The 15,039-nt window shown below is 37.1% G+C and overlaps 1 protein-coding gene across 1 annotated transcript; it reads right to left on the bottom strand.

The window, feature by feature from the left end:
• Positions 1-8,673: 8,673 nt before the first annotated feature.
• Positions 8,674-13,121, bottom strand: fezf1 (FEZ family zinc finger 1). Its single transcript, XM_024264330.2, has 4 exons — positions 11,964-13,121; positions 11,607-11,741; positions 11,275-11,407; positions 8,674-10,418 (listed from the first exon to the last, which is right to left on the bottom strand). Exons 1-4 carry the CDS (start codon positions 12,717-12,719, stop codon positions 10,183-10,185), a joined length of 1,260 nt encoding a protein of 419 aa, XP_024120098.1. The 5' UTR covers positions 12,720-13,121; the 3' UTR covers positions 8,674-10,182.
• Between the last annotated feature and the right edge of the window lie 1,918 nt (positions 13,122-15,039).

The raw sequence follows: 15,039 nt of genomic DNA, 5'->3' as shown, positions 1-15,039 counted from the left end.
GAAAGACTATTTTAATCTTAAAGCCTTTTACAATATTTTAGGTGCTATTTGGTCCAACTTTAAAAAAGCATTTTTGAAAACCCCTACTCTAGCATTCTTTACTCATGAAGGCAAATATAAATAGAGACCTAGAATTGGGGCTGTCAAGTGTTTTCACAAAACCACTTAAAAAGTACATTAAAACACACAAACCTGACCAGTTTTTTATATTTTCAGCTACGGAGACCCCAAAGGGACATCGAAGTTAAAAAAAATTAAAAAATGAATTGAATTTTAAAAAAATTCTCAAAAAATAAATTTTTTAATTCAGCGTCTTATTCTGTAAGGAGCAGCGAGCTCCTTACATGTGGGAGCGACTAAGTGATTTTTGGGAAATTGTTGCAGATTTTAAAGAGGAGCTGTAGTTAGTATCTGGTTATTGGTCATGTGACTCATTTAATTTAAAAAATAAGTGCAGTATTGCGAAATATGTCAATTTTGATATGCCTCAAAAACCAACGAAGCACAAAAACTTTTTTGACAAATGCAAGTTATTTTTTTATTTAATTGACGGTTTATTATTGCAAATTCAATTTGTGCAATTTCATATTCCATGGAAACGCAGATAAATCCACTGATTTCCTCTGAAGGAAACAAAATATGAATCTAGTTACCATTTTTGTAAAAAGGCGAGTGCTTTTTTCCATTCAAAAATTAGACTAAAGTTCCGCTTACTGACATAAGTTCTGAAAAAAAAAAAATGACTTTAATTTCCGTGTTTACGTTGTTTTAGTTATGCTAACTCTTTAACATTTATGGCAATTAGTGAACTTCAGTGCATTCTGAAGTGCAGAAAAGCAGCCTTGCAATGATATTATGTTTTCAGTGACTTGATCAGCTAGTAGAATACAAATTGAATACAGTGGATCGATGGGAGAGTTCTCATCCTGAACTTCCATCCATTTCCCATGTATCCCTTTTATGACCCTGGGGTTGCAGGAGACTGTCCCAGCTGCTGTTGGGCAAAGTTGGGGTATGCTCTGTATAGGTCGGCAGTCTGTCAGAGGGCTCATGGGGCTGGAGCAACTGCACCCACTACACCAGGTTGGCGGAGCTCGCTCACTTAGCCCCTGGGTGGGTGGTTCATGACTGGAGAAAGGTAGTTTGTCCTCTCTGGGTGGGTGGAGGAGTTTAGGTGTCTTGGGGTTTACTGGTTGATCTTTGTTCCAGTACTCATGTGTACTAAGCTCTGGTTCATGATCTAAAGAACAAGATCCCGACTACAAGCGACTGGAATTAGTTTTCTCCAAAGGGTGGCTGGGCGCTCCCTTAGAGATAGGGTGAAAGCTCGGTCATCCGGAGAGAGTTCGGAGTAGAACCGCTTCTCCATATTGGGAGGAGCCAGTTGAGGTGGCTCAGGCATCTGGTCCGGATGCCTCCTGGACACCTCCCTGGTGAGGTGTTCCGGGCATCTCCCACTGGGAGGAGGCCCCGGGGAAGACCCAGGACACGCTGGAGAGACTATGTCTCTCGGCTGGCCTGGGAAGGCCTCTGAATCCCTCAGATGAGCTGGAGGAAGTGGCCGGTGAGAGGGAAGTCTGGGCATCTTTGCTTAGACTGCTGCTCCTGCAACCAACTCAATCTTGGATGAATGGAAGATGATGGATGGACACCTAACCCCTCTAAGTAAGACTATTTTGTATTCTTACGAGAAAAAGCAAGAGATACTTTTGAGAAAAGCAACAGAGGTAAACAAAAGAGGCCTCAAACAAGCTACCTTCTCACTGAAATCATAACTAAATAAAAGAAAGAAAGTCACACACTATGACAGAAACATAAACACAGACACTTTCCAAAAAAATAGAATATCAATTTTATTTTTCATAATTCCATTCAAAAAATTTACTTTCTTAGAAAGATTCAGGGACATTGTTCAATTGATTTCAAGTTTTTATTTATTATTTATTTATTTTAAATTGACATTCCACTTCATAAAACCCACAAAAAAAGGATTTCAGAAAAACAGAATACTGTGAAGACATTTTGCAGGAAATTAATCTTTCAGGCTAAACTCAAAGCTCCTGCAAAGGTTCCCCACATGTCATTAAATTATTCCATTTTGGTTCAATTGTCTCACTTCAGTTTAATATGGGGAAGATTTCAAGCTTAGCAACTAGTCATGAGACCATCATTGATCGTCTCCATAAAGTGGGTTAGTAACAAAGTTCATAAAACTTCAAGATTCAAGAATCTACAGACACCCAGAAAGAGTGGAATGAGGTGGAGGAGCAGCTTAAAAAACTCCACATTCAGGAGATGGAGTACAACTGTTGGGTTCCTCGTATCAAGACACTTCTGAGCCTGGACTTATGAAGGAAACATCTCCACTGGGCCAAGGAGGAGAAGGACTGGACAGTAGACCAGTGGTTCAATGCTCTGTTTTCTGATGGGAGTAAAGGGAATTAAGCTCCAACACTGGTGAGGCAAGTTACATTTCTGAATGGAGTTATGGAAATAAATACACTTTTGAGTCTAATGAGTTTATAGTACACGTTAAAGGTTCTGACCACAAACAAAGGGACTTGAATTGGGTCATGCTTTGAGCCTTTTAATCAATGAAAAAAGGTAATTTAATCAACAGCATCACTGGTTTATTGTAAGCAAAAGAAAAAGACACAAAAATGGGCAAAAAGTGACAAAAAAGCAGTCAACAAAAAATGTGTCAGCCCAGCTCACCCTCTCCCCTCTAACTCACAGGTGCAAAATCAACAGTGAGTTATCATAACTCAAAATGTCTCCGCCCACAAACATGTGATCCACCAGATTAGTATGACTGCAAATGATACTAAAATCAAAAAGCAATATTCATTCACCTTAATATAAACAGATTCATGGAACTTCAGGTTCAGAAACAGGTACATTGAAATTTTTCTTTGGCAGCTCTCAAGTCAGGATTATTACAGTAGTAAAAAACAACAACACTTGAACAAGAATCCTAAATAAAAATACAAACAGAAATTAGAAAAAAAATATTTAATATTTTAAGAAAGGAGACATATTTGAATATTGCAGAAGGAGGCATGATGCAGTCAAAACCACCTTTATCTATACATCTATATCCTATATGATCCAATCATAACCTTTTGAGAAAAAACTCTTTAGAAGAAAATGTCATTTTATTTTAGTTTCGTCTTCACAGAAGGTTTTGACAGCCAGCCCCGGCCCTGGGCGCATGGCGCCACAGGCGAGACGTGACTTTCCAGCTACGCCTTGAATATATTCAAATAAGTATTCATTTATTTCAATTATTAAGAATTAAATAACAACTAAATAACAATTAAATAACAACTACTAAATAATATAACTTCTCTTAAGCCAGAACACAAACCCCTGCAATGCAATGACATTGATATGGTAGATCTTTTGACAGGCTTCTCCAGCGTTCAAGGTTTAACGATTTCCATTGCTAAGGGTTTAAAATAGAGAAAAAAATTAAAATATGATAAAAAAAACTAGATCACCAGTTAAATTCTTCTTTTCTGACCAAAAACAAGAGTATTTTTCGACAAATTGGGGGGGTCCAAGCAATCGAATGTAAATAAAACAAACAAACCTCTGCCTTGAGTCCACGTTTTCCTCAACTTCCTTTCCTATTTTGACCTCAAAGTTGTCCCTTGTTGCTGGTTTTGCTGATTTTTTATTCTTAAAGTTTAAAGATGTACTAGGAGCAACACGCCCCTCCTCCTCCCCCACCTAGGTTAGACAGCGGCTGCACCTGGCAAAATTATTGATTATGTCAAACTTTATATGTTTATGTTTATCATATTTATGATTAATTATTACTTTTATTTCTAAATTTTACACAAAATGAGTGGTGTGTCAAACTTTAAAACAAAAAAAAAATCATTGCAATTTGGCACACCTCTAGCTAGGCGGCCGCCTCGGTGGCCTATGCCCAGGGCCGGCCCTGCTCACAGCTCAGTATCAGTTGTTGGAAAGACATAACTTTCCAGGAGCAACAGGAACTCTTTGATTTTTATTTTGTTCAAATAAGTGTGTTATTTTGATGATTTGTGTTCGCCGGAGGATTTTGCCAGTGTTATCTTTTAGTTTTCTCCTACAGTCAACACAATGCAAAGAGGCTCAACTCTCCTTTCTGTGCAAAAAAGGGGCAAAAAGGGTTTTAAAAATAGGAAGGGAGATCCTTCAGTCATGTTCCATAAGCGCTTCTCAAACACAACTGTTCAAATTGTTCAATGAAGGAAAATTTGCTAAGGTCACAATTGCAAACATTAAAAAATACAATATACATTATTTTCAGATAGGTCTCTGGTTGGAAGTATGCGAGTTTTTAAATGAAAATTGGCCTATTTTATGGTCTGTTTCAATCCTTGTATATAATGAGTCCAGTTCCAAACCAGCACCACCAGAGGGCGATCACACATCTTGTTCCAGAGACTGGCCAGTTTGTTATTCTGCTGTCTGATCACAAAAAATAAATGTGGTGCAACAATTTAAAGTGTAAAATGCAGAGCTTTAAATATGTATCTGAGGTATTAAACATTCAGGACCCTGATACAAATATACAGACTGATCCACCATTGCAGGAGACTGGTTTACTTGAGTTGACCCCAAGAATAATTTGGTTTCATTCTAATATATCTGCCACACGAGAAAATCTACAGTTTGTATTGTATGCCATTTAATTTGGAATATGCTTGGTTTGTAGGAAAATTCACAAATACGCTGCTCTTTCCATTAGGCTCTCCCTGAGTCCAGGCGTGTTTGTGAAACGGACAAAAGCTGCTCTTAGTCTGCTTTGGAGGCAGGGGGGTCATCTCGTCAGGTGGCAGACGACCACATGCCTGCTTTCAACGCTTGGGTGGCTTCAGGATAAATTTAATTGCTACTCTTTACAGAATATCAACTTCACTGGTTTGTCAACGGGATTCAAATCGAGTAAAACTGACAATTCGGAGGATGAAAGACCTCCAGAGGTCAGGTTGTCTTTGTAAATGACTTTGAGGCCTCCTGTGGTCCCACCGGATTGGTTTCACATGGGAGGAATGCAATGCTGAGATGCCTCTCAAAAGCTTGAAGTCACACAAATCAGAAGGAGTTTGTCGCCATGGGAGATTAGATGCACGAGGAACAGTGAAACAGGAAATTGTGCCACAAAGACACCTTCCTAAGTTGGTGAGCATTATCAAAGGGAGGACTTTGGATGGCATCACACATGCAATGACTCATCAGTATTCAGGAGTCAAGTCCGGCTCATTGTGTGTGTTCACTGTGCCTTATTTCAACAGATCCCTGAATCTACACACACTGTCTCACATGATAATTTACTATTTTCTGTCTGGTAAACACAACTAACCAACAGAGATCCATGAGTATGAAATCCTCCCACAGTTACACGTCTTTACTGACTCAGCAATTGTTTGACCGTCTGTGACTCCGTAGGGGAATGTGTGGCACATTTCATTGACATTGTGACAATGTGCTGGACATTAATTGTTTGGTGAATGTCTTCCTTCCACCTTGACAGCCAGCGTAACCTCCACTACTGTCACTCACATTCACGAGAATCTAAATTATTTAGTGAAAGAGGCTTTCTGTGGCAATAACCTGAACATACTTCATTCTTTTTGTAGCAGAATTGCAAAAGCGAATATAAATTAAGAAGTTTAAATTAAGACTTTTCTCTTTGATTTGGTAGTAGAGAAATGAGCCGTTTCTTTTTTTCAGAATAAAGAATGCTTTTCTGCTCTTTTATAAATGGAAATTGTTCAAATTTTTTGTGAAACTGCAAAGATTCCTCTTCAGAGTGTACTTTGGCATAGCCTAAGACCTTTTATGTCAACCAATGTTCTCATTTATCCAGATGGTATCTTTAAATTGAATCATGTCATCTGGACTAACAGCCTTTTTTCCTGCAACATTTCACCTCAACTTCTGCTAAAATCTCACATCTTGTTATGATATATTTTTACGACAAGCCAATTAAAGGTTTTACAATTCCTCCAGCTTTTGACGCACAATTAATTTTAACGTACCCTAGTTATTTTTGAAAGCTTGAAGAAATTAAAGAACACAATATGTTTGATGTACTGTATGTCTGTGCTGAAGAGGTGTGAATTAATTAGATTTTCAGAATCTGAATGCAGAACTTAGACTGTGTTTACCTAAACTCAATCATTCAAATGATGATTTACATTCTTCACAGAAGAAAATTCCACATTTACTAGAGCTATGTTTAAAATACCTTTCCCAGAGCTATGCACAAACATACTTATCAGTTGTGTTGCTTTTTGTTACACAATTATTTTTAACTTATTGCACCCTTCTCTCCAGTCGTTCACATTGGTCATCTTATTCACCAAAGTTTGATTCTATACATAGATTTTAATATTCTAAAGTTATCTTTTTATTAGAGCCATGAATCGATTAAAAAAAATTAATCGCAAACCTGGAAAAAAATTAATCATGATTAATCACAATTACCTTTTTATGTTACAGTATTTGCTGACCACTTTTTACCTCCAAATAATCACAATATAAAATCACACGCAAAACCGTACATTTAGAACATTTATTTTTAATTAAGGCTGTCAATCAATTTTTTAAAAATCAGATCAATCACACTTTTGTGTTGAGATTAATCACAATGTTTTACTAGATACTTTTTATGACAATTTGCAGCTTTTGAACAAAACCTAAATTGGTGAAGCAAAGCAATTAAGGTGCAATTACTTTGAGTTAATGAATATTAATGAGTTAATCCTGGCTGATTAATCACATGCGTTAACGTGTTAATGTTCACAGCCCTACTTTTTAATCTAAAAAAATGAAAAACAGATTGGTTATTCCGTGTGAAATAAGTGAAACATTGGATCAATTAACAAAAGTTCTGTAATGTGTTACATTTACATTCTTAGTTTTTTCAAATTAAAATTTTGAATCTAAAGTAACAGGTTCAATGTTTACACTTCTTGTCACATAGTGCCAATTTATAGATATTCTATTTTCTTAAGCATATTAATTAGTTGTCAAAAAAAATCCACCAAAGACAGTCTAGATAATAACTTTATTGTGCAAGGTTTGAAATACAAAACTTAGAAAAATGTGTTAACATAAATATGAATAAATAAAAAGAGAACAAAAAAGTGCACACTGTCTTTATAGCTCCAGATTGGTGTTCATTAACAGCAACATTTTAACATTTTTGTGTTTGAAACAATTGTGTTTCTGGCTAATTATCTCTAAAGTCTTAGAAAACAGCCTCTTTGCTGTAGCAACAGTTCTGAGATATGTATTTGCCACTTCACTCAACAGTTGCAATGCCCTTTTTTTCCTCATTTTCTTCCATGTATCTGCGGATTTCAACATATTCATCACCGTTTGCTGTATGATTTCTCTGAGAAGCTAAAACTCAAGTGTCAAACTCCTGCCACGATCCTCCCCGGGAAACTGAATAAGGTAGAGGCGCATCTTGTGTCTCTTCTGGTCACATGACTGATGGAACGGTTCAATACTCTGTGAGTTGGGGGAGTTTCCACACAAAACACTGGAGGAGCTCACCTATTAACCAAAAAATACCCAGAAACAACACACACACTTTTATATTCTTGTTTATTAACTTGAAATTGATACTTTACTCAATACCCAAGTTGGTGATATATGGTAATCGATACTTGGAAACCTTAGTATCGACACTCCCATCCTGTGTGATTGCTCATATCACAAGTCTGTGCTGCCATTTTTGCTGTTTTTACTGACATTTAAAAGCTCCCCAACTTTGTTAAGCATCTCATTTTATTTTAGAAAAAACAAACTCAAATACATCATTTCAGAAGTATAATATTATTAGCAACGGTGTCCCTTGAAGGGTAAACGTTTGATGTTTAATAAATGTTTGGTGCTTATGTTGTCGTTTTTTTTTCCGCGGAAATACAAAAATAAGACGGCAGTAAAACTTGAATTTTGAAATGTTGTTACCATTTTAATTAATAATAATAATAACACACAAAAAACTGTCCTTACTGTTTCATACTAGTCAGATCTTCGATCTCTGATGTCTTACATTTCACGATCAGGTTTAAGAAATTTATGGACAGATCGATGATTTAAGATGACAAATTAGAGGACTGATCGTGTCACAAGCCAAAACCAGTTAGCCTAAATGTCTGAGCGATGCTTACTGATAGGGCTGGGTTGATAAAACTGATTAATTGATTTGAATCGATGTAAGCGTGAAAGATAAATAATCGATTCATAAATATGTAGATCGATTTAGCACATAAAGCTAAAATCTGCTAGCTTGATGCTAACGTTTAAGGGGATTTCCCATAGGATGGCTAATGCTAACGCTCGGGTGACCCAAACATACATTTCTGACTAAATTAACATCTTTATAAACTCACAGGCATGAATTTTCCAAACTCTTGTAAGGAAATATTTAAAAAAAAAACATTTGGAGTCTAAAGCACAGGGTTTTTTTTTTGCCATTTAATGCTCATTCTTTGCTTATTCTTCTGGAAAAAAGTGTGCTACCATAGCTTGATCACCACCTAGTGGCCAAATTGAAACGCCCTCCAGGAGAAGAAGAAAAATCATGTTTACAATGTTAATGATCTGAACATTTTTGTTGAAGCTCCTCCTTTTGAGAAATCATGTAACACTGTATGCTATTAAAAATCTCATTTATTTCACTAATGAACTTTGCAGCATGTGAACTGTATCGGATTATTAATGTATTTCTAAACAAATGTGTAAACTCAAAAAATAAATTGTATCAAATTTAACTGAGAGGGTCGAAAGAATCAGAAAAAAAATTAAGGTTCTTGTGAATTAAATTGAATTGTTTCTGGAAATTATTATCAATACCAGCCCTAATACTGACAGGTCAGCAGATCAGAGGTGAATCTTTCATTGTAAACTATAGTATAAGTTTAAAAACTTGTGTTTCCAGATAGTTAAAGCACTACAAAAGGTTTCCTTAAAGTGTTAGAAATTCAGAAATGTCTTGATTAAATCTGTCTTTAATTTGGCACTATTGACAATAACATGAATACTCTTTAGTTTCATAAGCTGATGCTTAGAAGAACATTTTCAGTATCTATCATTCTGCAGATTAAACATTATTCTCCTTAAGGTGCAGATCCCAATATCAGAGGGTTTTCTTTTTGCAGTGCTGTGCATCATATTAACCCTTTAACACCTGAGGCGTTGTCGGTGACGCTCAAACACAAAGTCTTTACCATAAAGTAACTTTCAACCTTTATCAGGATCAACGTCATTCCAGTAGATTAAAATCTACTGGAATGACGTTGATCGTGTTAACGGTTGAAAAATGACAATAAATTAAAGAACATAAACACTGGAGCTCCAGTATTAAAGGGTTAACTGACCAGGAATACACACGCCAATCTTATATCCTGCACAAACTACTGCATGTATAAACTATATTTTGGCTTCATGTCGCCAATAATCCAGAAGGATAAAATAAACAAGATGTGTTAATGTCGTCAAGAATATATAACCACATAAAAAACACAATGTTTGCACCATTGGAGTCAAATTTTCTAGCACTTTCAGAGATCTTTTCATGACATGAATACAAGTGGGTTTCAAGCCCTCACTTATATGCTACCGAAATATTTTCTTACTTCATTTTTTTTTTGAAAAAAATTATGTAAAAATATAAAAAATGTTCACAATTTTTTTTGTTATTTTTTTAGGCTTGTTGACAAAAAGTCACCGTTGTGATATCAGCGCTACTGATGGTGTGTTACTCCAATATTCTTGAAAGATTGTGAATATTATAATTTTTATTTATAATATTCGGAATACATATCAATGTAGTCACTGAAATACATTTATGATGTAATTGAAAAGATTTAAAAATACTACAATAGCGGGAAAAATGTGTAAGATTGTCGTAAATTCTGTAAAATGGCTCAAGGGTTTAATAAGTGTGCAAAAAAACAAAAACAATTATTGGGAGAAATGTTTCAAAATGAAAGAATTGGGGTTTAAATACTTTACAATACCCATCTTAATTAATCAGATAAAATGCACAAAATTAAATATGAGATTTATGAACCCTTTTTTCTGACACCTGCAGGGTTTACTTTTCACACGTTGGAGGACACACTTCTCTGACGGGCGACAGGGGGACGATTGAGACATAGTCCGGGTCCCTTAAGACTCCAGGGGCGACTGTGCGCCGGCGGGGTCGTGCAGCTTCCTGACATGCTTCTTCAGATCAAAGTTCCTGCAGAAACCTTTGCCACAGGTGGGGCAGGTAAAGGGCTTCTTGTCGTTGTGCGTGTGCATGTGGAAGGTGAGGTTGTAGACCTGATGGAAAGCCTTGCTGCAGATGGAGCATTTAAACTGTTTTTCCCCACTGTGGGTCAACTTGTGATTCTTGTAATTCCCTGCAAAAAGTAAATTAGACATAAAAATAAATACAGCAAACTGAAAATAAGATTTTACAGTTACGTACATTAAAAAAGTGAAACTTTGAATAAATTAACAAAAATTGTGTAATTTTTCTACATTTAAATTATTAGTTTTGATTAAATTAAAATTGTGAGTTCACTTAAAATTTAATCTGATTTAAATACAATGTTTTAAAATGTAACAAAAAAAGAGCTTTTGTTAATTGATCCAGTTTCACTTTTTTACAGTGAACATCACATTTTTCAGGTTAGATTTAATTGATTTCTGTAATAATATTACAAAACATCATATCTTTAACAATTTTTAATAAATAAAAAGTCATTTTTAAAGAAAACATTTCAGTATCATGTTAATTTAAAATGAACGTGTCATGATTTATGACAGCTTTTATTAAAAGATTTTATTAAATTTTAATTCAATTTCAGTCATATAGCCCAAAATCACAAAGAAAATTTGCCTCATTAGGCTTAATTCTGGTAATTTTACAGATGCAGAAAATTAGTCATAAAAAATAGACTAAACAGACTAAATTAAACTGGTTATCCCTGCCCTTAAAAAAGAGAGAAAATAGATTGTCATCAGTCAAATATGCTTTTTTATTTAAAATGTAGCCATTTTTAGCTTAACTTTTTACTTTATGCAGTTTGTCAATTATATGCAGTATTTTTTAAATTAGTTAGTATTGTAATAATTCAATGCCATAAACCAAATAAATACAAATCAAATTACTCCAAATATAGAATTGGTATTGTTGCACTATAACAATAAAATGGAATAAACATTTTAATCGAAATAATGATAATAATATTTTTTTTAACATTTTGGCCTCACCTTTTTGATGGAATCCTTTCCCGCAAAACTCACACACAAAAGGTTTGTATCCCGCATGGATGCGTGTGTGCGTATTTAAGGTGGAACTCCGGTTGAAGGCTTTTCCACACTGGTTACATTTGTGAGGCTTTTCCTATAAAATGTTTTCAGAAAAAAATTATTAAGAAAATTTATCAGATATTTAAAATACATGAAATAAACACCTGACTGAATTCTACACCCATATCACGCACAATAAGACGATCCATGCAGACCAACATGGTTTAATTTAAAGGTTACAAATTCTACATGATTCTTTCCGTGCGTTGCGCAAATGTTTGCGTCAGTCTCACCTGAGTGTGGATGATCTTGTGCCTGCACAGCGTGCTCGCCTGGCGGAAACCTTTCCCGCAGACTTTGCAGACGAAAGGCCGCGCGCCTGTGTGCACGGGCATGTGGCGAGTCAGATTGTAATGCGCGTTAAACACCTGCAAGAATAAATCACCAAATCATAAAAGTCAATTATTTTCAGAAATAAAATCATTTCTGAAGCATTAATTACAACAAAAAAATAATCAATTATTCAATATAAATGCCGTATTTTTGTTGTTGTTTTGATGCTGTTGTTTATGCATAATTATGATGAAGTTGTTGACAACAGAATGAAAGAATGAAATAGTGAGGGTGTCCTCGCGCGCGCAGACGCTCACCTTCCCGCAGACCTCGCAGGTGAACACTTTGGGTTTACTGTTGTGGCACGAGGCGCTGAGGCGCACAGCCGCCGCGGAGCCCTTAAACATTTTCTCCGTGAGCATCTGGTCCCGCTCCTTCATGTAGTTCTGGATGTGGCTCTGCGACATCTCCTTGAAGTGCTGAGACACCGAGAAGCGCTCGGGCTGCAGGCTGGCTTTGCTCTTCTCCACCATGAGGGCTTTGTGGCGGGCGCTCAGCAGGTAGGACGCCATCGGGTGCAGGTTGACCAGCCCGGCCGTGTGCGCGCAGGCGCCGCCGTCCCCGCTGCAGTTCAGGTAGCACACCGTCCCCATGGCGGAGAAGGACGACTGGTTCACGACCCGGGGTCGGAAGAGTTTGTACTGGCCGATGGTCTGGCTCACTGAGGAGTCCTCTTGCTGGCTCAGTCCGAACCCGAGAATCTCCGCAGAAGCCGGCAGAGAGCAGGCGTCAAAGTGCCCCCCCTCCAGAGCGGGGATGCTGAACCGGTGCCCCGTTTCGTATCCGAGCGGCACCAGTGGAATCATACAGTGGAGCGAGGCGTCGGGTTTTCCCGCGGGAGCGGGCTGGTACCAGGTTGGAAGCGGAATCGACCTGGGTTCGGGTGTCCTGGCCATAATCCGGTCGATGGAAAAAGACAGAGGCTTGCTGAGGATGTCTGAGCCCGCGGGCTGGCTCCCAGAAGCCAGGGGGGAACCGAGGACCCCCGCTGGGCGACAGAAAGAACCGTCCATCACCTCCGCATCAACAGCTTTTAGAAAACTACAGCAACACAGTCCTAGAGAGAGGCTTGGGGTCGGTGCTGCTCCTTACAGGTCCACAAAAAAAGGGCATGTGTGCCGGAGACCCCCACCCTCCTCCAAATCTCCGCTCCGCTCCTCTCCCTATTGACGGCTCTCAGGGAGGCCTTCACTCGTTCGATAATTGCGTGTGGAGAGTCGAGACCTTGCTGATCGTTACCGTCCGGGAAGGAGGCTGGAAGGTAAATAATTTGCTCAATTCTTCTCGGCGCTCGTGGCGGCGGAACGAGGGGAGGCTGTTCTTTACTTGTCAGGGCTCCTGCTCAACTGGGAAGAAGTTGGTAAATCCCAGGTTCCTTTGTGGCTTTGCATGACATCATGTTTAATCCCAGTTGCCTACTCCAGACGCACAGCGGCCTCGTCAGGAGCTGTCAAGAGTCGGAGGTCAGATTTCCACGTGCGCAGTCCACTCACAACGAGTGGATGTCAATGGACCAGAATATTATTTCAAATTTGTCAATTTAGACTCACAATTCAATCTTTCACATTTATGTTAATTGATTTATCTAACATTTTTTTAAAATGTAATAAACCAGTTTCTGTCACATTTCTGCTATGTGGAACAAAAGCGCACACCCGCACGAGGAGCACACACAGATTGCGCAGATTCACGGTGCGTCTTTCCCGTTAAATGATGGACAGGGCGCGCGCTCCAGCCTGCCAACACACCATTCTTTCCCAGGACAAGATTTCTTCAAATAACAACTGACAAATGCACAACACCTTGCTTCCATTTCATCTTTAGAGATGCACTTGATTTTTAAGACTACATTTTTGTTTATTTCACAAACTGATGGAAATAGGTGCGGCCAAGATCCACACTACTGCACTGCACGCGCGTATTTTAAGCGTGACGAAGGCGGAATGTTCCTCTTGGTTTCATATTAACCCGAAAAGTTCAGATCTGGCCTCAATTATTTGGAAAATATGCGCTAATACGTTTTTTTTTTTTTTAATTGATAAAGCTCCGCCGATGTCCTTAAAAACCTCCGACTGCCGCGCGTAAGGCTGGATCATCCTCATTATAGTGTGGAATGAACAAATATAATAATCATATAATTCTAACATTTTAATAATTTACATTAGCGCCTTATTAAAAAAAAAGATTATAGGTACATTTTAAAACGGCATTTTCTTTAATTTCCATTGAAGATGTTTAGTGAGAGAACCGACAAAAGCCTTTATATTAACAGAATAAACTGACCAACATTTGCGCACACTCTCAGGAAAGAAAGAAAACGAAATGTCCCTTTTAACAGGAATTACACATTCCATTAAAATTTTTAATTTGATATTTATCGAAATTGAGACGATTCAGGCTTAAACGTGTATTTTGGTTACTTAATTGATACTATAATTTTATTAAATCACGTGGTCCTGCATAATTTTTCATCAAAGTGAATAATATATTATTTTTTTTAAATAGGATGTTAATTGTTAATTTTCTTTTTTCTTTTAGTAAGCATTCAAACAAATACAAACGTTTTTAGGTATTTACCAGAAAAAAAAGTTGTAATAATATAATTATTCTTAAATAATCATACAGTTTATTAGTATACAGATATTTTTAAAGGAAAAATGTGTCTGTCAGGCCTAAACCACATTTGAAAAATCATTTAAATTTGACTTAACAACTCACACTGCAAGTCATTTTAAAGTGTTAAGTGTAAATTACAGACACAACCCTTATTTGAAGCTATAGTAAAGCATGTATTTGCTGTGTTTGTTGATCCGTCCTTGTCGTTCTGGTTTATTCAAATAGGCCTATTTACTTTAATTCAAATTATGTCATTTTTGTATAGTCTAAAAATGGGAACTAAAGTGAATATTCATGCAGATTCTTGCTTTTTGTGGGAATGCAGGAACTAATTTATTATTACATTTTTTTTACTTTTACTTATAACCTGCTGAACAACATAATGCAAATTGGCTCCTAAAACTCTCAAAGCAGAGAATAAAATACCAATAAGCTACCCTGTAATACAATCTGACATTTGCATGTTCTAGATACGCTCACTGACATTTTTTTTTTTATCTCTGTCTAATCCTGTCTAGGATTAAAGAAAATGTGAGTTAAATCTAAATATATCAGAGATACTAATGTCTGTCTTTTGGTGTTTGTTCTATCACATCCGCTCAGATGACAAAAATATGGACGGTTATTTCAATTCACAACTCCTGTGACTGACTCAAAAGAGCATTCAAGATGGTCTTTTAGAAGGTCATGTCTGCTACAAATAATTTGAATAAACGT

The sequence above is a fragment of the Oryzias melastigma genome, linkage group LG6, assembly GCF_002922805.2.
Source record: "Oryzias melastigma strain HK-1 linkage group LG6, ASM292280v2, whole genome shotgun sequence".
Classification (NCBI taxonomy): Eukaryota; Metazoa; Chordata; class Actinopteri; order Beloniformes; family Adrianichthyidae; genus Oryzias; species Oryzias melastigma.
Note: the sequence above shows the minus strand (reverse complement) of the source record. Positions and strands in the feature narration are given on the sequence as shown.

Coding starts and splice junctions, on each gene's coding strand:
- fezf1 (XM_024264330.2), bottom strand. CDS start 12,719: ATGGACGGTTCTTTCTGTCGCCCAGCGGGGGTCCTCGGTTCCCCCCTG. Junction 11,408..11,606: donor ACAAGATCATCCACACTCAG/GTGAGACTGACG, acceptor AACATTTTATAG/GAAAAGCCTCACAAATGTAA. Junction 10,419..11,274: donor GAAAGGATTCCATCAAAAAG/GTGAGGCCAAAA, acceptor TACTTTTTGCAG/GGAATTACAAGAATCACAAG.